This window comes from Heteronotia binoei, chromosome 2 (genome assembly GCF_032191835.1).
Source record: "Heteronotia binoei isolate CCM8104 ecotype False Entrance Well chromosome 2, APGP_CSIRO_Hbin_v1, whole genome shotgun sequence".
In the NCBI taxonomy this organism is placed as follows: Eukaryota; Metazoa; Chordata; class Lepidosauria; order Squamata; family Gekkonidae; genus Heteronotia; species Heteronotia binoei.
The window spans coordinates 127008275-127033569 of record NC_083224.1 but is presented as its reverse complement, the minus strand read 5'-3'; the positions used below and the strand labels follow the sequence as shown (position 1 = coordinate 127033569).

General features: G+C 42.3%; 1 protein-coding gene across 8 annotated transcripts in view; it reads right to left on the bottom strand.

The window, feature by feature from the left end:
- LRRC7 (leucine rich repeat containing 7) overlaps positions 1 to 25295 on the bottom strand; it is a 265921-nt gene that overhangs the window by 81368 nt on the left and 159258 nt on the right. For 6 of the 8 annotated variants that reach the window (XM_060232004.1, XM_060232000.1, XM_060232001.1 and 3 more), the window contains 4 exons: positions 13242 to 13311; positions 11527 to 11626; positions 4494 to 4618; positions 445 to 495 (listed from right to left, as the gene is read on the bottom strand). In XM_060232004.1, coding sequence (XP_060087987.1) covers positions 445 to 495; positions 4494 to 4618; positions 11527 to 11626; positions 13242 to 13311 — 346 coding nt within the window. The remainder of the gene's footprint in view (positions 1 to 444; positions 496 to 4493; positions 4619 to 11526; positions 11627 to 13241; positions 13312 to 25295) is intronic. The other 2 variants (XM_060231999.1, XM_060232005.1) reach the window with 1 other exon arrangement.

Below are 25295 nucleotides of genomic sequence, written 5' to 3'. Positions count from 1 at the left end.
TACAGTCTCAACAAGAAAGCTGTCAGTGATATGTGGAATACAAGGTTGCTACTGCTCTGACTTACAGTAAGACTGTAACTGGTGAAAGACTGTAACTGGTGATGGTCTAAATTTAAGAACGTAACTACACAAACTGGGTCATGTGTTAATTTAAGACTTACATATAACCTCAAAAATTACTGGGACCCATGCCAAATAGTGCATGCACAAGAAAGGCTACTAAAATACAGTGTAACTAGATTAATTATGTAAGGTGATTTGTGTCAAGCCAATTTACCTTACTTCAATATTAACTTTCACTATTACGTGTATTAGCAAATGTGCTAAATAGAATTAGGGTGACTTTTTCCATAGTTGAAATTAAAATAGTAAGAATGTCAATTACCAATGAAGTCTAGACTCCCTTTCTATTCATGGTCTTTTATGTTTCACATTTAAAGTTACCTCAGAAGTAGCATGCCGCTGGGGATAAAAACCTTCCAAAGTGCAATATTCCTGGATAGAAGAATTGCTTTTTTTAATTTCTACTATCAAATTCATTACAGCAAACAAATGAAATACTTGACTAAAAGCAAATTTCACAAGATCCACTGTTACAAAGTTATCATAAAAAATGTAATAAAGATCTATTATCAAATACTACTTTCATTTAAACTAAAAAGAATAAACCAAAGCCTATTAAACTGAAATTAATGTGTACAGTGCCTCAGGGCATATATTTCCTTGAAAATCTGACTCTTGTTTTATGGAGTCTTTCATTCATCAGAAAAAAGTATCTTCATATCAGCCAAACACAGAGGTGCCGTCAAACAATGTTGGGACCATGGAGGTTCAACCATCAGGAAGTGACAGAAAAAATATTCCCCACGTTACAAAACAATATCAAAATATAATTGCAATACTTTCCATGATATCAGGTTCTTTCCAAACAATACAGTCCAACGATGCAAAACCGGTCCGTTCTCATTTCGGATCCTTGTGATCCTTCCTCTGGGACCATCTTATTGATTTTGAATGCAGTAGTCTGATGGTGCCTTATTTCTTTTCTATACACTGTTTTCCAGGCTTTCTCTAATTTATTTAATTACTAGAACACTACTGTTCTTTCTCCATCTCTCAGCATTTCATTGCTGTAGTAGAATCCGAAACAAGAACAGACCGGTTTTGCATTGTCGGACTATATTGTTTGGAAAGAACCTGATATCATCTTATGGACAGTAGTGAAGTTGTGTGCTTCGGATGGTATTTGTCACTGGAATTTACATTGTAACACAATGTTGTGAATGGAAAGTATTGCAATTATATTTTGATATTGTTTTGTAACACGGAGAGTATTTTTTCTGTCATTTCCTGAAACACAGAGGTGCCTGCAGTTGATATTTTAATATACATATAGATGAGGTGCCAAAACAGGTTCACTTTAGGTTTTAAGTATCTACAAGAAACAATCATAATGTGTGTTATATTTACTGGGTGAATGTGTAAGAGGATCACCTGTAGACACCTATATGTTGGATTGATCTGTAACCATTTGATGTGTCAGAATACAATAAACACAATTAGAATCTACAAAATAATTTCCCCTATAACATATACCACCTCTACAGTATACCATACTATATAAGTTTGGCATTGTCAAGACAAATTTGGCTTTTTGTAGGGCGGTGATTTTATCTAACAAAATTAAAGTTCTACTATATAACGGAAAGTGATCTTGTTCTTGTGTTTCTTCTACTGTGCTATAAAATTGGAGATTCATGTGCCAATATCTTAAAAATCAGAAGGGATATTAGAGCTAGTTCACACATGTAGATTTATCACCCAATTCCACATCATTTGATGAGTTTTGCTACAACAGACTAACCTTCACTGAAATTTGTGCAAGCAAATGAACCTTCTCCTCTGAAAAAGACTGTGACTGAAATTGTGCCAGGAGAACATAACCATTCTTCCTGTTGTACCTGATCTCTGATGAGTATTCCCCAAATAATAATCACCATTTGTTATTGTAGTCATCAAAAGATGAACATACATATGCAAATGCACACACTGCAATTGCTGAAGGGATCACTGGGTCAGCTGCAGACACTATATAAGCTTGTTATATATAAACACATCTAGCAAACTGGGAATGTGGGAATATGAGTCTCAGAACATGTACTTCCTCATCATAGCTGGCAACCTCCAGTTATAATTTTGGCTATGCATGGGAGTTTAAGTATCTTAATGCTTCCCTCTAATCTTTTCTTTTAATTTGAATTTATTTATTGATTTTATTTATGTCATTAGCCTTATATCTTGCCTTCCCCATGGGCAGGCTCGGGGCAGGTAACACCATATAAACATTATATAAATATGTACACAGTTTAAAACATTCATAATTTAAATACAATAACATACAATAAAATCAATCAAATATATCACACAATCAATGGTGTCAATTCTCAGGGGGGATGTCTAAAATCTAAAAGCTGCATGATAAGAAAGAGGGAGGGGGAACAGAAGAGAGGAGGGAGAAGGCCAGTCCTGATGGAAAGTCCATTGCTGTCCTCAACCATATGCCTGGCAGAATTGCATCAAGTCCCATAGGGCTTGTATCTCTTCTGGAAGAGTGTTCCCCAGGATCGAGAAAGCCCTGGCTCTGGTGAGGACAGACAGATGCTCTTAGGGGCCAGGGATCACCAGCAGTTTTTTTTCACTTGAGCATAATACTCGGGGGGAGGTATACCAGGAGAGGTGGTCCCCAAAGCTATGCTGGTCCCAGAGTATTTAGGGCTTTAAAGGTTAGCACCAAAACCTTGAACCTGATCCAGCACTCAATCTGGAGTCAGTGCAGCTGGCAGAGCACTGGTTGAATGTGTGCTCTGATGGATGTTCCCATGAGAACACATGCAACTGCATTCTGGACCAGTTGCCATTTCCTCAATCATACTTTGATGAACAACTAATCTGACAGATATGACTCCTCAGCATAACAATACAAGGGTAGCCCTATGTAGAGCAAGTTACAGTAGTCTTGCCTGGAGGTGACCATTGCATGGATCACTGTGGCTAGGTCAAGGAAGGGGTGACAAGAAGGGAACCAACTGTTTAACCTGATGTAGATGATAAAATGCCAGTTTAGCTACATTTGTGAGCTGGGCTTCCACTGAAAGGGAGACATGCAGAATCACACACAAGTGCTTGATGATTGATGCCAGTATTAATGGCTCATCAGCAAGAGCCAGGAGCTGGTATCCAAGCTCTGCAGCCCCCAGCCCAGCCACAGGACCTCCATTTATGATGGATTTAATTTCAGTTGACTCTGCTTTAACCAACCAACCACAGCCTCCAATCCCTTGGCCAGATTTTCTGGGGCAGTAGTCAGTGGGCTGCCCATTAGGAGATACAGCTTGGTGTCATACTGGCGGCATACTGCTGACATACAAACTCAAAGCTCCGCACCAGCTGGACAAGGGGTGCATAAAGATGTTAAATAATATTGGGGAGAGAATTGTTCCCTGAGGGACACTGCACACCAGAGCGTGACACGGTGAAACCCCTAACACCACCCTCTGTCCCCAACATGGAGGAATGAGACAAACCACTAAAAAAAGCAAAGCCTGAAACAGGTAAGTAGGGTTTTTTTTTCACATAGCCTCAACGATAGCTTTGATGAACACCTGACCTGACAGATAGGACTCCTCAGCATAACAAATCTAATCTAATCTAAGTGGACAGATGGTAAAATTAGAAAAGGAACTAGAGAGCTAAATTAGATTAAATACTTAAGAATTTAGGCATATTAAGCAAAGTTTATTTGTTTAATGGGCTAAGAAATATAACATATTTGGAATTACATTTTCCCCAAGTTATCAAGGAAATTCTAGGAGAATCACTGGTGATCTGCATCCAACATGCATGTCGTATTTCCTTCAATGAACCAAACATACACGTGCTAAACAGAGCATTTAGGTAGTCATGTAAGACATATAATATAATTAAGACCATATTGAGGCAATCATGACACTGGCCTGGGTCTGTATTTTAGGTAAGGGAAGCAGACACAACAGTCATATTCTGAAAACTGATATAAAATGATAAATTTTGCACCATGGAATATGCTTCACAGAATGTGCAATCTCTTTTTTTTGTAAACCTGAGACAAAAATAATTTCAGTTAATTCTGAAGAGACATACTATGGGGTTCAACAGGCTACTAGGAGCAGGAGAAGGAATAAAGTCAAACTTAAGTGTGCTTAAATGAAGTGGCCACAATATTTAAGTACGACTTTCCTATTGCCTACTATGGAAAAGGAAAAAGCCTGTAGGAATTTATGGAATTTATGCTTCCATCTACCATAACCAACAATAGGAGCCACAATCACAGCTCTAGGCAGTTATTTCAATAAGATTCACATTTAAGAATTATCTATTTATTTACAGTGGGACTTATGTACTAGACATTACCCCAAAACAAAGCAGCAAAAACAAAGTACTACAATACCAGTTACCTTAACTTTTCCTGCATTTTCTTCCTCTTCCTTTTTTCCTTCAAATTCAAAGGCAACTGTCATACGTTGCTGACGCTGCTCTTCCCATAGAGTTGGATTAAAACTATCACTGTCAGACTGGAAATCTAGAATTAAAATCCACATAAAATAAACTTCACAACAGACCTCTGAAATATCTTTGTAAAGTGCTACCTAATTCTAACCTCAAAAAATGGCACTGTATTCCTAATCTTTAAATTATCTGAAGTGGCTGAAAAAAACTGAAAGTATATTTCAAAGTTGGTTCCCAGATTGATTCAGCACGCACACACAAACCTTCTTTATGAAATCTCTATGCCAGGGGTTGCCAAAATTGCTTAATTTAAGAGCAACATAGAATAAACATCAGAGCCACAAGAAGGAAGGAAGGAAGGGAAAGAGGGAGGAAGGGAGACAGGGAGGAAGGAAAGCAGCTTTAACTTTAAATGCATTCTTCAATCTGCCAGCTGGCTTAGCTTGGAGAAATGATTTAAAGAGAGAAATGCTTTCTCCAAGCTGACCAACGGAGTGGTGGGAGCTAGGGGTGTGCATTCGGTTCGGCCGAACTGAATAAACCTCTGAATCACCTCTGATTTGGAAGTATATATGGCTCCCCGTATACTTCTGAATCAATATTCGGAAGTATATGGAAGTCCATAGAAAAGGCGGGAAAGGAGCTTCTGCAGCCTCAGGGGAGCTGCTTGCCTCTTTTCCTGCCTTTGGGAGCCTTTTCCCGCCTCTCCCATAGCCTCCCTGGGATCAGGGAGGGGGGGGGGGGAGAAACCCCAGCAGCCAATCCAAAGCATGCATTTGCAAAATGCATTGCAAATGCATGCTTTGCAGGGCTGTTGTGTAGCTGATGGCTGGGCTAATCCCCCAGCCATCAGCAACATTGTTGTTCTTTTGTTTACTTGGGTATCCAAGTAAACAGTGTTCTCTGGGCAATCACAGAGCAGTGGTATTTTTTGAAACTGCTCTGTGTATGGCCAGAAAACCTTTTTAAGGTGTCTGCCTGGCTGGACTCCATTCCATTGTGTGTGAGAGAGATTGTGCTGCGCTGGTCCTTGGCCTCAGCTGCTGCTGCTCTCTCTCAGCTTTGCCTGACCTGCCTGGAGAAGAGAAGACATCTAAGGTAAGACAGTCTTGGGGTTCTTGTTTTTATTTTAGTTAGTAAAAGGACATTTTAAGACTCAGAGTCCCTTTACTTATCCAGATTTGGGTGGGTGGGTACTAGGTAGCTTATTTGGGGTTAGGGGGTTCTGCTGGGGGTGGGGGTCTGTGGTGGGGGGTTGCCAATTTGCTTATATCTTACTTTTGTGAGAGGACTTTTAAAAGTGCAGTGTCCTTTTACTTTTCCTGATTTGGGTGGCTTGGATTTCTTGGGGTTAGGGTGAAGGTTTTTTGGGGGGGAGGGGTTGGTAAAGTTCCTGTATTGTTAAAAGTCAAGGTTTTTTTTTTTTTACTTTTTAAAAAAAAGGATTCTGTGTTTGATTTGTTGTGGCTGTGTTGTGCTGCTGTTGTTCCTTTTCTCTTTTGGTTCTGGTTCTTGGAGGGGGGCTTCTCTTTGGCCTAATTTTCATTGTTAAAAAGGTCACTTGAGTTTGTTGCCCTTTTCTCAGTGATTTGGATCTGTTGTTGGTTTTGCATCCTGTCCTGTTGTCCCTTTTCCTGGTTCTGGTTTTTTTTTGGGGGGGGGGTGTTGTTGACTGATTTGGCCTGAGGTTTTTTATTGTTAAAAAGGTCACTTTTTTAACAGTTGAGTTTCTTGGCCTTTTTTCAGTGATTTGTTTGGATCTATTCTGTTGCTGTTGGTTTTGCATCCTGTCTTGTTGTTCCTTTTCCTGGTTCTGGTATTGGAGGCGGGGTGGGGGGGTGTTGTTGACTGATTTGGCCTGAGGTTTTTTATTGTTAAAAAGGTCATTTTTGTAACAGTTGAATTTCTTGGCCTTTTCTCAGTGATCTGTCTGGATCTGTTGTTGTTGGTTTTGCATCCTGTCCTGTTGTCCCTTTTCCTGGTTCTGGTTTTTGAGGGGAATGGGTTAAGTTTCTTTCTGTCACATTTGGGTTTTTTAAAATTACCTCTGGTTGGTGTGGGGGTTGGTATGTGGGCTGTATGGGGAGGGTCACTTTCATGTTTTTATAGAGTTATTTTTGGAGTCTGAGGGTGCTTTTGGTTTGGCTAGGGCCACTAAATAGGCTGCTCCACTAATAAGGGTGTTTTTAGGGATTGTGTTTTTTGAAATTTAAAAAAAAAATAATCCAGTTTAGGGCTTTATATTCTTTCAAAATTCAACTAGTCCAGATAGGGGTGATTTAAAAAGATTTTAGGTTTCTCATAAAAGGCAGCGTGACTACTAGTGCACATCTGGCTCCCTTTTAAAGAGACTAGGGTTGCAGTGCATCTTGCTTTCAGCCACTGAAAGCTGGTGCATCCTTATCCATAGGGTAAACCACAGCTTCTCTCTAGTTATAGGGGACACCTGATTTCTAGTTTGCAAGGAAATCTTGTTTGTCCCAGGATCTAGTTAGGAGAAGTTCAACTAGGAGGATATAGCAAGGATTGACTTCATCTCAAGGTAGCCTTTTAAAAACTGTAGCCAGGTAGAGGTAGGATCACCTAGTCTCCTAAATTTTACCAGACTACTACATCCCCAACACAAAGAAGGACAGGTTAGGGACCAAAAATAACAAATAAACAAGTTTTGGTGGGAGGGTTTTTAAAAAGAAGTCAGGGCACCTGTTGGTTCAGGGTACAGTGTAGTGAGTTAGGTTTGTAAAAAACCCCACGCTCAGTTCAGGTTGTGTGCAACTGGCCAAGGGTGACATGAGTGACAGGCAACAAAAGAGGGGCCCTGGTGGCAAGACCAAGGAGAAGACTAGAGGGGTGGAGGGGAGGGGGAGGACCCAGTTTCCCCCCCCCATCTGTGCTTAGGGCCACTCCACAGCCACCTTCCAGCACTCCGACCTCTGGCCAGATTGTGACGAAGAAGTCCCGCCTTGGGCCCTTCATTGAGGCTGCTGCTGGGGCGCCCCCAGCAGAGGTGCCATTAGGTGCTGCAAATGAGCAAGTGTCTACTGCATGGGCAGTCTCTCCTCCAGTTGATGTCGCTTGGCCTCAGCAGCCGGAGGAGGGGTAGCAAGAGCAGCCCTCCTTGGAGATGAGCTTTGGGGACAGTTTTCTGTCCAAAACGATCACCACAAGGAGGGTGCAGAGAAGGCCCGTAGCTATGAGGGGGCCTGGGTGAGGCCCCCCTGACTGGATGCCCCAACCAGTCCCTGGGGCCTCTGCCATAGCTTGGGGGGCTGCCACTGGCCGCACCAGCAATTTGGCCGGCCAGGGGCAGAAGGAGTCTCAGCCTCCCCCTGGAGTTAAACAGCCAGCAGAGCAGCTGTTTTGCGGGCCCTTTAACTCCAGAGGGGATATGGGGGTTGCTTTTGCTGTGGCTCCCAGCCCCAATTGCAGCCACTTCTCTTGCCCCTTCCCCTCCATCACAGCCACTTCTCCTGCCCTTCCCCTCCCTCCCAGCCCCGATCACAGCCACTTCTCCTGCCCTTTCCCCTCCCTCCCAGCCACTATCGTCTCTGCATCTCCTCGCCTCTGCTGACTGCCTCTCCCCCATATGTTCCCAAGAGTAGCCCCATGCCTGCCGCCTACTCGGAGGACTACTCATGAGTAGGCAGCAGATCCGGTGACTGGGGCAGGGCGGAGCTGTGCTGTCTAGCCAGAAGGGCTAGGGCCGGTCTTGCCTGTCACTAGAGGGAAGGTCGTGTTGGGCGCTGGGGGGCATCAGTGCCCTCCCAAAAATGTAAATGCCCCCCGACCTTTCAAATCCTGGCTATGGCCCTGGTGCAAAGAGTCGTGCAGGAGCTGGAGGAGAATCTGGTTGAGGAGAACCAGTCCCTTTCTTTGGTTCCTTCGGGCACCAGCAGTCCTTCAGGGGATGGCCAGGAGAGGAGGCCACATGGGGTGGAGGAGAAAGAAATGGAGACACACAAGGAACCTCCATCTCTGCCCACTTCCCCCCGGCGGCCAGCCCCTCCTGCCACCCCGAGACACAATGAGTCTGCCCTCAGTACCTCACAGGAGGTGGCTCCGGACACCCAAGCTGCTGGTCAGCTTAGGCATCCATACACCTCCAAAGTCTGGAAGCATTTCCGACTTATGGAGGATCCACACTATGCGCAGTGCCAGCTGGGCAGGGCCCGAATCAGTCAAGGGCGGGACCCTGCCCACCTGACTCCGGGTGGGATGTGAAACCACCTGTGGAAGGGGCCCAAGCGGCCAACACCACCCAGCCAGATGGTCCGTGCTCTTCACTCTTCCTCAGTAGTATAGTGGACACCTTCCAACTTGAGGGGCTCATCTTCTGGCATCATATCTTTTAGCCTTTTGTTAGGGGTTTTCTTGGCAAGGATGCTGGAGTTGGTTGCCATTTCCTTCTCCAGTGGATCACATTTAGTCTGGGTTCTTTGCTGTGGTCTGTCCATCTTGGGTGGCTTTTCATAGCATAGCCTGCAGTCTCATTGAACTATGCAAGCCCCCTTGCTGCATCAAGGCAGCAATCCATGAGAGGGCAGTCAGAAGTAGCAAAGAATAAAGTGGGGTGGGGAGACAACCAATGGAGGGAAGGAGGGTTGACTTTTTAACTCTCCCTGCATGATTGAGGGAGATGACGCAGCAGTAGCAGCAACCCCAGGGAAGGAAACAGTAGAGAGCCAGTTGCTTGTGGGCCAGATATGAGCCCTGGATAGGCTGGTTCCATCCTATGGGCCATATGTTTGATATCTTTGGTGTAGATTCTTTCCAATCTAGTTTTAGTCCTGGTTATGGGAATGAAACAGCCCTGGACACTCTGGTGGATGATCTGGACTGGGAGATGAACAGAGGGTGTGTGACTCTGTTAGATCGTCTGAACCTCTCAGTCTCAGCTGCTTTTGATACTATCAATTGTGGTATCCTCCTGGACCACCTATGTGAGCTGGGATTGGGAAGCATTGTTCTGCAGTGGCTCAAGTCCAACCTGGAGGTTGGGTTTCAGAAGCTGATGCTGGGGCCATGCTGCTCACTTGGTCTTGGTCTATGTCCCCTACATTCTTTAACACCTACAAGAGACTACTGGGTGAAGTCATCTGGAGATGTGGGCTGGGTTGTCACCAATATGTGGATGATTCTCAGCTCTATCTTGCACTTCCTGCTGATCCTAGGGAGGCTGAAAAAACCCTGAACTGCCTGCAGGTAGTTTTGGAGGGGATGTGGGCTAATAAACTGAAGCTTAATAGCTATGTTGGAAGTGCTACTGGTGGGAGAAAAGTATTACCTGAGATTTGAGGTACCACCCCTTTTGGATGGGCTTGCACTTCCCTTGAAGGAGGAAGTCTGTAGACTACAGGTGCTTTTGGACCTAGTCCTACTGCTGAATAAGCAGATGGCAGCTGTGGCCTAGAGTGCCTTTTACCAGCTTTGACTGGTTAGACAGCTGTGACTTTTTCTGAGTCAAAAAGATCTGGCCATTAATGTGCTCTTTATGGGACTGCTCTTGAAAAAAGCTAAGAAACTTCAGTTGGTACAAAACGCTGCAGGCAAGGATATTGACTAGATTAAGGTGTGAGTACAATATCACTCCAGTCTTGGACCATCTACACAGGCTCTCAATTTGTTTGCAGGCACAATTCAAGGTGCTGGTGTTGACCTTCAAAGCTCTATATTGTTTAGGGCCAATGTACCTCAAGAACCCTTATGAATTCACCTGACCACTATGGTCATCTTTAGCGGCCCTGCTTTGAGTGTCCTTCTGAGATCAGACAGGTGGGAACCTGGATTAAGGCCTTCTTAATCATGGCACCAAAACTTTGGAACTCTTTCCACAGGGAGATCCATCTACACCCTTTCGTTGTCATCTTCTATGAATGGGTGAAAACTGCTTTCTTCCATTTGGTATTACCTCATTGATCCCTCCTTTTTGACCAATGTTTTAATTGTCATTTTTATGTCTTTGCATGGATTTTGTCATAAGTCAGTCTGAGCTGGGGTCTGACAGCTCTGAGCTAGGGTATAAAAATTCTGACGAAGAATAGCTTGCTGACTTTCAGCCAGCAGAGCAGACACAAGCACCCACAGGAGATAACTCTTCATCAGATGGAAGGCAGCCTGTCAGATGTCAGCCGCTAGTAGATCAAGAACAATCACAGGCAGCTGGCCCAGAGCAATTAGGAAGCGCACTAGCTGCAGCCAAAGCCAAGGCAATCCCCAGGTGCTCAGAGGCAATTAACCAAATGGCAAAAGATGATCACAGCTCTCCCAGGCAGCATCGAGTTAAAAGGCACAGGGAACTCCAGGCCAGATGACATATTGAGTGGCTTCTTTGCATGCCAGCAGGTATCAAACCAGAGTGATGGCAAGGTGGAGGATGAGTGAATTGGCCACACTGCTAGCCTGTTAAGCATCAGCTATAAGAACAGCCAGCAGAAACAGGAAGGTCATGGAAGCAACAAGTGCCTTTGGTGCTATTCCACCCACTCTGCCGCTTCTAGGCTGGACTATCAACCTCTGGACTGGATGTGGACCCTGGTTCTTCTCAGTCTCTGAACCTGGAACTCTGCTGACCTGGACACCTGACTCTGACTATTGGACTGGACTGACCTCTCTGCTCTCTGGCGCCCCAACCCTGGATTGGGCTCCAGACACCTGCTCTTGCTTTACTCACTGGTCACCTTACCTGGCCCTTTCGAAGGACCAGATCATAACAGATTTTAGCTCTGTTTTCGTTTTAATGATATGTGTTTTCATGGAGGTGTTTTGGTTTTAAATGTTTTTAAAATGTGGTTTCTATTATGTCTTTTTTGCTAACCACTTTGGTACCTTGTAAGGGCAGAAAAGTGGGATGTCCATTTTGTAAATAAAATGAATAATAAATAATAACTATCTATAGAATAATAGTTCAGAACACTGAAGCCCACATTAAATAACTACTGTAAATATTCCCATATTTAGCATTTTTTTTTAGTAATACTCTACCTTCATCACCACGAGGTTGCTGAGGAAACATATAGTTAGTCAGCACTCTTTGTTTTGTTTCTGGATGGGCCTCAGTTTGAAGAGGGATAAGAGCCTTCGACTGTAAACAGAATAAAAAACAATATCATAATTCCAGAAAACCAATAAAAAGAAATTAAATAAAATGAATTATGATTTTAAAGATATCAAGAATGTTAAAGAATAATGTCCAGATCAAAAGTGCTACTGTTAATTTTTATACTCGAAATTTGCTAATGGCATCATTTCATAATATTTATTTAGATAATGTATATGTCACCTTGAGAGGGAAAGCGGCATTTTACAGCCCTATCTCATCAGATCCTGGAAGCTAACCAGGGTTGGTCCTTGGAAGGGAGACCCTCAAGGAAGACACTGCAGAGGAAGGCAATGGCAATCTGCCTCTGCTTTTCACTTGCCTTAAAAGCCCCTTGCTGGGGTCACCATAATTTGGCTGTAACCTGATAACACTACACACGCACCTTTCAAAAGACCTGTTGTCACAGATTGCAATGGACAGAAGGTCACTGTTGAATTCTACCAGTTTTTTCTCTGCTAAAAAGGAGGAGGAGTCCCCTTGGACATCCAAAAAGACTATGCTGGGAATCATGGGATCTATATGGAGAAAAGCCATATGGGATGGTGGCTGTAATAAGGATGGAGATTGGGCAAGATAGTGAAAATGCTGGCTTGATCCAACTCCATATCTCCAATCACATGGTATGATATTATTTTCTCATTACTAAATTGTATATTAGGTGTACATTGTCATATTTTGTTTTAAGAAGGAGATTATAGTTCTTAAACCTTTTGATTTGATCCAGAAACATGCATAAAATATCATTGTTGCTTAAACTTTTAACAACAGCTTTGCACTAACATAAACATTTCCTCTCTGTAACACTTCCACAAAGTCATTTTATATCATTACAGAATACCCCATTTTACATCTATGCCACTTTCTAGACTCATCAAGCAGCATTCTGAACTTATTCTACTAGTATATTAATAGTAACAAAGTTCACACTTAGATAATAGTTGTAATAAAATAATATTTTTTATTAATAATATTCACAAATTGGAGTATTCTGAAGCGCTATTAATAGATTCTTAGGTTACAGCTGGGTCCATGCAAAACAAGCCAATCCCTACTTTACAAAGTATAGAACTGAAATGGTTTTTCATCCAAACTCAGTTTCCATTCAGCAAAAAGATAGGGCAACTTTAATCAATTTTCCCCTCATCATCGACCCCCCCCCATCTGTGTCTCCTGATTTTCTCAAGGGTCCCATGTTCCCCAGCAGAAGCATTTTGGGAAGCTCAGTGAGTGTGTGTGTGGGAGAGTCTACAAGATTCGTATTTCATTGCTTTCTGCTAACAGAAACCAATTTTTCAATACAACTCATTGCTCAGAAAAAGAGAACCAGTATAAGCATGCACAGGAGACAGTTTCCTGACAGGCTGCTTCTGTACCAATATTCACTCTGCATCCAAATTGGAAAGTTAACATATTTGGTAGGGAACTAAAAGGTTTGTTAATAGGAAAGGGTTTGTGGGAAAAGAAGGATGTTTTGATTAGTCTTTCTGGACAACTGTCATTTTTTTTCTCCAGAAAGGAGAAGGGCTAGCTTGATTGTTCATATTACTATACTAGAGCTGAATTCCACAAACAAGATGAGGACAGATTAAATTTGTACCTGGTTGTCAGAAAGCCACAGAGCTGCAAGTTCTTTTAGTTTTGTAAAAGTGATAGGCAAATTTTTCAATCTGTAGAGATAAAAATATAAAGGAAAAAAGAGCTCTTTATGTATCCAATAGTATTGCCTACATATTTCGATCACATGATAATGAACATTCTGCCAATTTTCAATTGTTTATCTTTTATTGAATTGTTTTAAGGACATTTTGATACACACATTCACTTTAAATTAATGATTTTTGAGAAACATCTTATTAGTTTAAGCTTGTGTTTATGCATATATACCATATGAACCTTCAAACTGTCCATAAAAATCAGTTTAAACATATTGCCAGTTTTGCAAACCATCTTCATAAAATTTATTTGTTAATCTAAGTCACAGGAATGAGGCATATAACTTCATTTACAGAAAAATCTTTGTCACAGGTATGAGGCACATAACTTCATTTACAGAAAAATCTTTGAGTAATTGGACTCCTACATAACTATGGTTTTGTTATAATAATCAAAATGCCCATTCTATGTTATATCATAAACAAATAGTTACAAATTTCATTAAACTGAACAGGCAATTTGTAGTTCTTCAAAATCTTGGGTTCTTCTTATGACTCATAAGACTCCTGAGAGTCAATGCATATTTTTGAATGAACAACTAGATAGACCACCTCTTGGTTGCAGAGAAAACTGTGGATATTTCTTAATATTACCGCAGCTCAGCTCTTAATATTACCGCAGTTCTCAAAATCATCATCACTTTTGCTTAAATAATACCGGGGGGAAATCCACAATGAATCACTGTGACTGTGACTGTGAACACAGCCTCACAGATTGCATAAAGCAGGTAAGGGTAACTTAAAATGATGATGGAAAGCTGCTCCACTCCAAGCTGCTAGGGGCTATGGTCATGATGCCATGCTTGCCACTCACTGGGCAAGGAATGTTTCCAGGGGAACTAATCTTCGTCACCTGGAGATCAATTGTAATAGTAGATCTCCAAATACCACCTGAAGGTTGGCAGCTATAGAGATGCACTTTTATAACCTTTGCAACACTAAGTCTGCAGAGAATTTTACCAGTTTCAGACCAGGATCTTAAATTTGTTCAGTGTGATGATATAGACAGGATCCTTGGAAGTTTGGGGCCTACCACCTGCTTGTACAACCCTTGCCTTTTGGGGGAGGGCAGGGGGGCTGACTGGGTACAAGAGGTAGTTAATGCTTCCTTAAGAGAGGGGGAGGTCATCTCAGCCTTGAAACAATCTATGGTGTGCTTCCTTTTCTTAGCCAGAGAAAGGGAATGAGAGAGATAATGGAGGAAGAACTAAAGTAATGAACCTTAGACGAATTAATATTTTCTGTTGGCCCTTCTTCTTGGCTGTATACTTTGAAAATTTGTCTCCACCATTGGACCCTTCAGTTCTGCCTTTGGGTACGTGGTCTTTACTCCGTCACTACTAAGCTTGCCCAGAAGTTGGTGAGCTCTTGGACCCTGAGTAAGGATCTGCCTCTCAGAAGGATCTGTCCGTTGCTACATTTCCAGCTATTGGCAACTCTAGTGAAGATGCAGCCTTAATCAAATACACTATATGCTAAACATAATTCTAAGAAAAATGATGGTTACTCTTGCCACATAAATTTAATCTCAATATCAGCATACTGCTGCTGTTAAAGAGTTTCAGTTAATTTTGTATTAAATGGTTCCACATATCAAAAAGAAGGAGCGCTATATGAAAGGTTCTAATTGATTGCCAGAAAAAGGATGCTTGATTTAGTTGAAGTTCAGTTTTTCCCCACTTTTTCTAGTTAACTAAGTCAGCTTCTAGCTTTAATTACTGCTAGCCTCCAGAAAATATAGTAGTCAGCATCTTATTATTCATACATTAAGCTGAAATATTTAAACTTTAAAAGATTCAAATGGAAGAAACAGTCACAATTTTTATATAATGCTTTATTTCTATTTTAAGAATTAGATGTAATTTTCTTTGAAATTCAGCTTTCAGTCATGAGTTACGATATATCAACTCTCTCATTAGGCTGAGGTTTTTGCATATAACAACAGCTAACATTGGCAAAAGATTTAAAGATAAAGTTCAGTCCCAAAAAATGAGGAGATGGTTAGCTCATGTCCAGTAACTAGAGAGGAAAGTAGGCAAAGAAAAAATCCACATGCCTGTTCCAGGACCAGATGAATTATCTCTTCCCCACCTCAGTGCCCATGGAACATCAGCAACCTTATGAGAACAGACATGGAGACAGATGCTACATATCTGCTCATAGACCTGATGTAAGCTGTCCACTCTCACTCGGAGGAAGAACACACCTTGAGATTTGCTGTGTGCCCCCCCCATTTATTCTGAAGGCAAAATCTAAAGACTTCTAAAACTTCCAGTGGGAGAAATTTGCTTTCTGCTTTTATTTTGGCCACTGAATAACCAAATGGCTCCTTGTAGCTCTCTGACTTATAAATGCCACCTACGTTCACATTACATAATCCTTTTAACTGGAGATGCTGGAGCTGAACCAGAAACCTTCTACATGCAAAGCAGACATTATACCTCTCAGCCATGGCCTCAGCCATGGGGGCGGGGGGGGGGAGAGGGTGTCTATGGTCAGCAGCAGGCAGTGAAAAGGGAAGATGGAGATATTCCATCTACCTATGCAAGCCATAAGCTGCATCATAAACTAGAGGCCTATTGTGTAGTTATTCTCACAAAATTCTGCTAGCTGAATGCTGCCATTTACCATGACAAAAACAGGAAGTACTAATTTAGATTCCCACAGAATTGGCAGTCTCCAGGTACCAGTGGGGGATTCCCCAGTTCTGGGGGTTTCTCCCCGCTGCAGACCAACTGGCTGGCAGAGGAAACCCTGCCCCTAAACAGGGACATCATGTCCAATATCCCTCAAAAGTGATACTATCATGTCGGGATACCATGTGGGGATACTCTGGTTTTGGGGCAACCAAGTGGGGATACTCTGGTTTGGGGGCAACACTCTATGGTTTAAGCCCAATTTTATCATAGAGTTTGCCCCAAAACCAGAGTGTCTTCCATGTGATGAAATAACTTCTGAGTGACATCATCACATTGGGGACATCACCTGGCCTCCCTGCCCACCCCCAGAATGCCTCCAGATCCCTCTGCCAGAGCAATGAGAGGGCCTGCCAACTTTAGCTTCCCCCTTGGCAAAAAAGAGATCATCAGCTCCAGTAGTACCTTAAAGACTAACAAAATTTGTGGCAGATTGTTGTTGTTATTTGACTTATCTGGGCAAAGTACAACAGAGAGATGAAAATACATACATATAAATCAATAAAACCAGTAAAAACTAAAGCAGAATACAGACCTCAATGGTGTCTCATTAAAAGCTATTATTCATGTTTTTGGACACTGAATTGGGGACAGGGGGGAGGAAAGAGGTCGCACTACATTGTAGGCTGCAGCTGACTAACCAGTCAAAACTAGTAAAAGGCACTCTTGGCCACAGCTGCCACCTGCATATCCAGCAGTAGGACCAGGTCCAAAAGCACTGCCATACTATGGACCTGTTTCTTCAAAGGAAGTGCAAACTCACCAAAAATGGGTGGCACCTTAATTTTTGGCCTTTTGCCATGCTAATAAACTTAAGCTTCAGTTTATTAGCTCGCATCCACTTCAAAACTGCCTCTAGGCACCAGTTCATGGTTTCTGCAGTAACCCTGGAATCAGCTGAATGTGCTATCTGCATAATGGTAACAATTCAGCCCAAATCTCTGGATGACTTCACCTGCAGTATCATGTAGTTGTTAAAGAGCATAGGGCACAAGCTGGAACTTTTTGAGACCCCACTGACCAGGGGTGTCAAACGTCCAGTCCACCAGCCAGAACTGGCCCGCCCAGGGCTTTAATCTGGCCCACAGCTCTTTTCTCCCTCCTCCTCCCCTTCCTGTCCTCACCCTTTAAAGCTCTGAGGCTGCCAAAGTTCCCAGTTCCTTCTGCCTTGTCTTTGCCAGCTGCAACAGAAAGCTCTCCTGTGCTTGCAAAACTGGAAAGAAAAATATGGAGGCCTCAGAGATCTCAATGGAAAATCCATTCCATGTTTTCCCTGCAACTTTGTCTGTGCTGCAGTGTGTTTTAATGGAGTGGAGTTCACTTACACTTTCCAGCGTTCCTATGGCCATTTCCAAAAGCCACAAATGTTGCAATCTTTAAGGTGCTACTGGACTCTTGCCCTTTTCTGCTGCTTCAGACAGACTAACATGGCTATCCATCTTGATCGATCATAGACTGTTAACTGTAGGACACCATTAGCTCTAGTCTGAATGAAAAAGAGTCACTTTCTGTAGCTAGGCAATTTTGACATGCAAACATATGAAGCTATAGATGCTTTTAAAAGATGTACTCCTCCACATACACACTTTTTCTGGCCCAGGTAAGTTACACCCAGTAGAATCTCTTGCCTAAAACATCAACAAGTAGCTTTTTCACATAAAGTTTATTTATTTTTATTTATTTTATTTAAACATTTATACTCTGCCTTTCCTCATGGTTAAAGGCAGGTTATGGATTGAAAGTGGTAGTGATAGACAGTGGAGGCAGAATAAATGGGAAGGATACAATTGCTAGTAGGCTAATACCTCCAGATCAGAATACTGGAGCAGATTTAAACAACAATATAATACATCAAGATGGTCCCTTGAGAGCAGTTTAGACTCCCATGCATTTCTAGGCTGGCAATTCTCCCAGAAAATGTCTAGGTTAAATCTACTCCAAGCTCTTCCAGAGGGAAAAGTTGGATTCTGAAGGGGTCCCTGAATGTTCTAGCTTCCAAACAATGAGAAGAATTTTGGGGGGGAATTATACATTCAAATAAGCCTCCCTCTAAAGATTATTTCAATGTCAGTCTGTTTACTGCTATTCAAAGATCTTACCAACAACTTTAATCCAATCTCAGCTATAATCGCCCAGTTACTTATGCATCTTGACTCTAACTAGCCATTCCTCACAACTAGCCCCCTCACCCTGTCTATATGTAATGGTTGAGGATGTCTTGTTTCATTGTATCTGAAGAAGTGGCCATACACACAAAAGCTTGAATAAAGCTTGAGTGTGGCCATACACACAAAAGCTTTTATACCTTGAATAAAACTTTGTTGGTCTTAAAGGTGCCACTGGACTCAAACGTTGTTAGTCTATTCCCGCATTAATCACAAAGGGTTTTGCTAGTGTTAGACCTCAAGTCTTACCTCAACTGGATGACAAACAGGAACCCTAGAGGAAAAGGCAAATGTTTTCCAAAGACAAACTCAATAGCTCAAATCTTTCCTTGGAAAAAGTCTATTATTAGGAAGGAATAGTTACAAAACATTTACCCAAAAGACTATGGACATCTTGCAGGTCCTCTTAGCAAAGGTCTCAGTTACATGGTTAGTATGGGGCTATTCTCATAGAGAGGAAATGTTCAGAGTTCCTGGAGAAAAATGTCAGGTCATGTGGTATAAAGAACATTATTGATTTGATCTTCATGGCTGCCACAGCAAATTCCACGTTTGTCATAGCCTATGTTCATTGGTCAAATAAGATTTTTGTAAAGATTCAGCCATACCTCAAGTCTGCATGAAAAAAGGGTAAATAGGAGCTTCCGGGTTTCAGCGCTTTGTCATCGGTGGGGTCCACAGAGCTTGTCTCTAGTGGCCCCCTGAATCGGGTGGTTAGAGGGGTGCCACAGCTGTGGTACCCCCTGGGGGGCCCGGGCAAGGGTTCCCTGACAGCAAGGAGCTTGACAGAAGCCGGGGAGAATGACGGCAGTCGGCCCCTGAGTCTCCTGTTGCTCCAATGCTCCACCGCACTGATCGCCACGATGGCAACAAGAGGTGAATGCCCGACTTTTCCTTTGTCTTAGCAACTTTTCTAAGCATCTTCTTTTCTACTGCAATTGCTGAAACTCTACCATGCAAGTAAGTTTACCTTACAATGTAACCGATTAATGTAATTCCTATCGTAAAACCAAACGGGACTGTTCAAAAGGAGGGGGAGGAGGACGATTTCCCCCTCCCCCACAAGAGAGGCTTCCAAAAGGAGAGGAACAAACTGTTGAAAATTGGCTGTGAGGAAAATACCCCTATTTCCTGAACATCGTAGTCACCCGCTGGGTTGCCCGGGTGGCTGTAGACTCAATTCACACACATCTGCCAAGAGAAGGGACTTATGAGTACTAACAGCCACACCGTTACAGCAGCACTCCGTGTCTCCAGTCACTCCGTGCGATACCCATCTCAGCCATGGAGCGGAAGAAGTTGTACAGTCAGGAACTGTCCAGGCAAGCAGTTTTCAGCCTTGACCATAGAATCCACTTTGGGAGGCTAACACCACAAGCAACTATCTTCCTGCCATGCCAGACTCCATTACAGCAAAGCAGGAGGCCCACATACTCAACAGATGTCACCTATGCATAAGAGCCATCAAGCTTATATTAGGCGTGGACCCTGCCAGACCGCCTAAGCCTTTGTCCAACGTAACTCAAGACAAAGACTAGTGCCAATAGAAGATCGAAGAAGAGGAAGACCATCTTCAGCCAGAGCTAAGTTCCTTTGTGTAAACTGGGTGTTACTTAGGTAGCAATTTGGCCATCTATTGTCACTTTTTTAGATAAGTTTGATAGACTTAAGTACCCCACATCTTAATAATTTTTCCCATTCTTTCCCTTAACGGCCATCTTGGAGCCTCCCAACCTGGCCCATTGTTACCTGGAAGTCCAATCAGGTAACCAGGGCCCAAGCTTGTTCATTGGTCAGTTATGGGCACCCAATTAGGTGCCACCAATTAACTTGCTATTGGCTACTGCAGAAGTCCAGCCCTTATGGTCACTGCAGAGCCTCCCCTTTTTCCACCCCTGTACTTTCCATCCCCTGAGGGCTCAAGGTAGTCCTTATAACCTGTGTCCCAGCTCCTCACAGGTGTGCATCTAGCAGTACCCCAGTTCCGCTGTCTAGATCCATCCCCGATTCTTGGCCAGTTGAGGGTCCCATTTCCCCCGTCCTCTTTCGTTGTCATTGGAGCCTTCCTTGAAGACTATGATCGAGAATTGTCACCCTGTTTGTCTAGCCATGTGTTGTCTCTATATCTCTCTATTTTTCCGAGGACTGTATGTATGTTTCATGAGCACATTGCCTTGTATGTGAGTTCTATATTTTTCTGGAATAAATTTTAATTGTTTTACTTAATTAGAGTCCTTGGTAAATTTAAGCCATAATTTCTGGACGTGTATCCTGTATACATAGGTAAAAAGATCCTGATTAAGCCAGGTGCCCACCTGACAATTCCCCAACCTCGTTTTGAGGGCATTTTTGCTTACATGGCATCCTTTTCTCTGACCTTTTTAATTGGATTGAATACAGACACTCAAATTGATTTGGTTTATAATTAAATAAGCTACAATTGGAACATTAACATATTATAATACAGTCTGAATAAAAGCTGAATATTTTTATAAGAGAACTTATCTGGTGGGGGAGTGGAATTGATGCGGTTTGAACTGGAATGTAAGGAAAAAGCACATGGGAGGAGGAGAGCTGGAGGATAAACTAACTGGGACTCTGAGCTATTTATTGACTTTTGTTATTGGACTGAGTAATTCTGTGGAAAGATGATTTGGCAAAATGAAGTGGATGATAAAAAAGATTTTTTTGCTACCGTATCTTCTATGGCAGGAAGAGAGAAGGGAAGCAGAGGAGCAAGAGGCAGAGGAAGCTGCATGGAATGAGCCAGGGAGGGGGGAAATGGATGGAGCTGCAGGCTGCAAAGTGCTGGGGCGGGGGAGAGGAAGGTGGAAGGAAACCCCCCTGCTTGCACACAAGGTGCAGTCCCTTCTTGACTCCAAAGTTTTAGGGTTGGCTACCTCAACTTCACCACTTTCAAAGCCTCCAGCTTTTGCCCCTATCCCAGCAGCAGATTCAACAGGGACAGGGGAAGCATCAGAAGGAAGAATGCTTCCCAGTTCAGTGTTCCAGGAGAAGAAAGAGACACCACAGAAGTCAGTGTCTCCATCTCCTCCAGCCTCTCCTGAACCAGCACAGCTTAGAAGGAGGAGAGAGCGCTTGACAGCTCTAGAGTAAAGATTAAGTGCTTGCCTAATTGCTCAGCAATGATCAGTGTTAATTCCTGGAGTGAAGTCCTTGCATGACCAGGACTGACAGGCTGATAGGGAAACCGTAAAGACCTGCACGTGTAGGAAGCTGAATGTGACTGTAAGGAGTCATACCTGGACTTTGGGGAATGAGTCAGCAAAGAAGGTAGATACAAAGAACATGCTGAGAAAGGTGTGATGTGGGAGTGACCTTGTACAGTTGTATGAAGCTGACCTGATTAGCAAACAGAGTTCTATCCTGACTTGTTGCCAGTAACCTGTGCTGGCTCCTACAGCTTGGGACCCAGACCATGCATCTTGTACCCAGTGTTCCCTCTAAGCTGAGTTAGCATGAGCTAGCTCAAAGATTTTTAGCTTCCAGCTCACACATTTTTGCCTTAGTCAGGAAGGATGGCCTCAGAGCACAGTAATTTATGCTGTAGCTCATAACTTTAATGTCAATAGCTCACAAAGTAGAATTTTTGCTCACAAGATTCTGCAGCTTAGAGGTAACATTGCTTGTACCTGGAATTGGACCCTTGACCTTCCTTACCCTGACCCTTGGACTGGACCCTGTGATCTCTGACTCCAGCCTGGTTTGTAGACCTCGCCTCTGTACCTATTGTTGTGCTTATTGTTACTGTACTTCTGTATTCTAGAAACCCCAGGGAGAACAACAGTATCAGGGTTGTCTCTCAAAGTGACACTCTTGCTCTTTTCTGCTGCTACTTCACATCTGGTAAATAATGCCTTACTCAAAACTCTATTAATCCTCCAACTGTATGCTCACTCTAGTTATTTCAACTAGAATATTATCCAAGCTGCATGCTGTCTGATCAAAATGAATAACATATCTTTAATCAGGTACAATAGCTTTACATAAGACCCCATTCATACCACAAATTAATTCCCCCCACCAAGTCTCAAAAGTGAGTTCTGCCCTCATTTCATTCAAAACATTCTTATCTGAAGGAAAAGGCTGACCTACTAAGAGTAATTTTGCAAAGCAGTGAATGTCAGGGATACAGATTTCCTGATTGTTTATCTTAAACACAAAGAGTTCTGACATCCAGGCCTTGTATTTAGTGGGAGCTCACGGGCGCGCAGCTCCTGAACCTTTCTGAGAGTTCCACCTCCTCCTTCCCACCTTGCCCATTGAATAGTAGGTGCAGCTGCATAACAATCCCTGGATTAGTTCACCTATTTTTCTACAAAACAACCCCTGCTGACATCTACCTTAAACTGATTGTGAAGGTCTGGGTTTTAAATGAAATTAGAGTAGAAATAGCATAATGTGAAATTTGATCCCAACCTTCATCTGACAGATTGAATACAAGTGGTTTCTAAATGCTGTTATTTAAATGCACATGAGATAATTTACCAGAGTCTAATTAGTGTTGCTGCCTGGTACAGTTACGATGCTGTTAGAGCGCTCTGGTACTGACTGGGTTATGTTCCAGAAATGCCTTGTTCTCTCTAGGATTTTAAGGAAGACTTGAGAGAAACAGGGTGGGGGGAGTAACTTTTATTCATGTTCTGGGAGTAAGGATGTTCAAAGAAGAGGCTTGAGACACAACATTTGCTAGGTTCACTCAGTTATAGTTTTTCCATTAACAATTGTTACCTGCAGTTATTAGCCAGCATTTAAAACTCTTGAGATGAACATTTGGCTTTTCCACAGCTTGAGGAATCTTACAATGTGTGAGCTCCTCTTAGAAATTCCAGATCTTTAGCAAGTTTTCCCCAGAAGCTAGGCTCTGAGGCAGGTGCAGTCTCCTCCTAAAGCATTCACTAACAGCCTGATATCCCTAAGAGCCAGGCTCTGACACCAATATAGTTTCCTAAGAAAGGATCCCCTGCAGCGGAACCTGCTGGAGGTCCACTGTCTCACTAGGACTGACATCACCTCTACATCTTGACATCTGGTTTCTCCAGCTTTCTTGGGATCCTGATCAGCAGTTAGCTGTACTGCACACATACCAAAGGAATGAAAAAAGTTTGAATTCAGTGGCACCATTAAGACCAACGAAGTTTAATTATGGGTATAAGCTGTCATGTTTATGCACACTTCTTTAGATACACTGAAACAGATTTCCTCAAGCCTTTCCTCAAGAGAGAGTGGGTGGGGTAAATTGCCAGGAAGGGCTAGGTAGAGTCAAGATGCATAAGTAACTGGGTGATAAGTATAGCTGCAAATGGATTAAAGCAGTTGGTAAGACCTGTGAATGGCAGCAAATTAGCATACTATCACAGGAGTTTCACAAGAGTTAACAATGGATGTGAGAACTTCCAAGACCAATGAAGTTCAATTCTGAGTATAATCAAGAACGGAGAGTCTTAGCATGTATACATGTACACTTCTTCAGATGCACTGAAACAGATTTTCTCAAGCATTAAATATACATGAGGGGGTTAGTTGCCTGGAGTGGCTAATTAGAGTCAAGGTATATAAGTGCAGCTAAAGAAGAAAAATGCTTTGCTTTGATAGAGAAACCCATTATTTCAGAATGTTTCAGAATGACTGCGCTGGCTGCTGAATTGGCTGCTTTAGACCTTTAACACCTGAAATGCGCATATCTTGAAAGACTGTTTATCCCCATGTGCCGACTCTTACTAGCTTCTTCTTTTGTATGTCTTCACAATGAAAGGCTTGACTTGTGGGCCAGAGGGCAGAAAATGGTGGTAGGCATCACACCCCTGACAAAAGTGAAACTGGTTCTAACTGGTTTTTCTAATTTGTCTAATTGATTCTAATCTGTCTCTCATGGTGCAATACAGTGGAATCTTATATCCCCTGTTGAAGGGGGAAGAAAGGTAAGAATCCTAGTTTCTTCTTTTGGTGATCATGCATTTCTCAGCAGCTGCACCCAGTGAGGTGTGATGGGAGGACCAATCATTTGTCATCTCTTTGAGGAAAATATTTAAAAGTATGTTTAAAACTGGTATCTTAGTCTGACAATAAGAAGTATTTTAATCAAAACATACAGGTGAAATTGAAATAATCTGCTGTAAATCTGCATGGTTTATATCTGATGTTGATAGTTTTTGATAACTGAATTTGTTAAACCAAGAAATTATTGTTGAGAAGGAAGAGGAAAAGTGCCAAAAGAGAGAAAAAGCTTCAATACCCAACATAAGAGGTAATGGATCCCATTCTTACTTTGGATAAAATGCATTCAATATTTTCTGAAGAGTCAAGTTCTTTTGAAGACAGAATTGTTAAAAGTTGGAAGAATCAACAACAGATACATGGTGAAAAACTCAGATGTGATAGTAGGTTTCAGCCAACAGAGAAAAATGAAAGTGTTCTGCAAATATTACAAGATTTAAAACCATAGAAAGTTGATAATATGTTGGAAAAAGGTAGAAAATTCTAATCTTAAAAGTTATAGAAAATGTGAATATTCCATAATGAAGAGTGAAGTTGTGATTTTGAAGAGAAAAATCAAATAATGAGATAATAAAAGTCAGAGATCGAGGACTGAGATAAGAAGTCTGGAAAAAAAACCTTGGGAATGATAATTTAGTTATATATGCAGGGAATTTATTTACAGGTATTTCAGTTTGGACCACAATATAACAAGCTTTTTGAGTTAACTCAGAAACTGCACACAGCAGGAAAATCTGTGGATATATTGTTCATTTCAACAGCAGTAGAACTAGGGATTTAGTCTCATTGGAAGCAATAAATAGGCCTCTAAAAACAGATTAACAAATCCAGATATTTCTTGATCTTTTCCCATTTACACTTCAGAAACATAGTTTTCACAGAACAGATGAAGACGGGAGGGACGGTGGCTCAGTGGCAGAACATCTGCTTGGGAAGCAGAAGGTCCCAGGTTCAATCCCTGGCATCTCCAAAAAAGGGTCCAGGCAAATAGGTGTGAAAAACCTCAGCTTGAGACCCTGGAGAGCCGCTGCCAGTCTGAGAAGACAATACTGACTTTGAT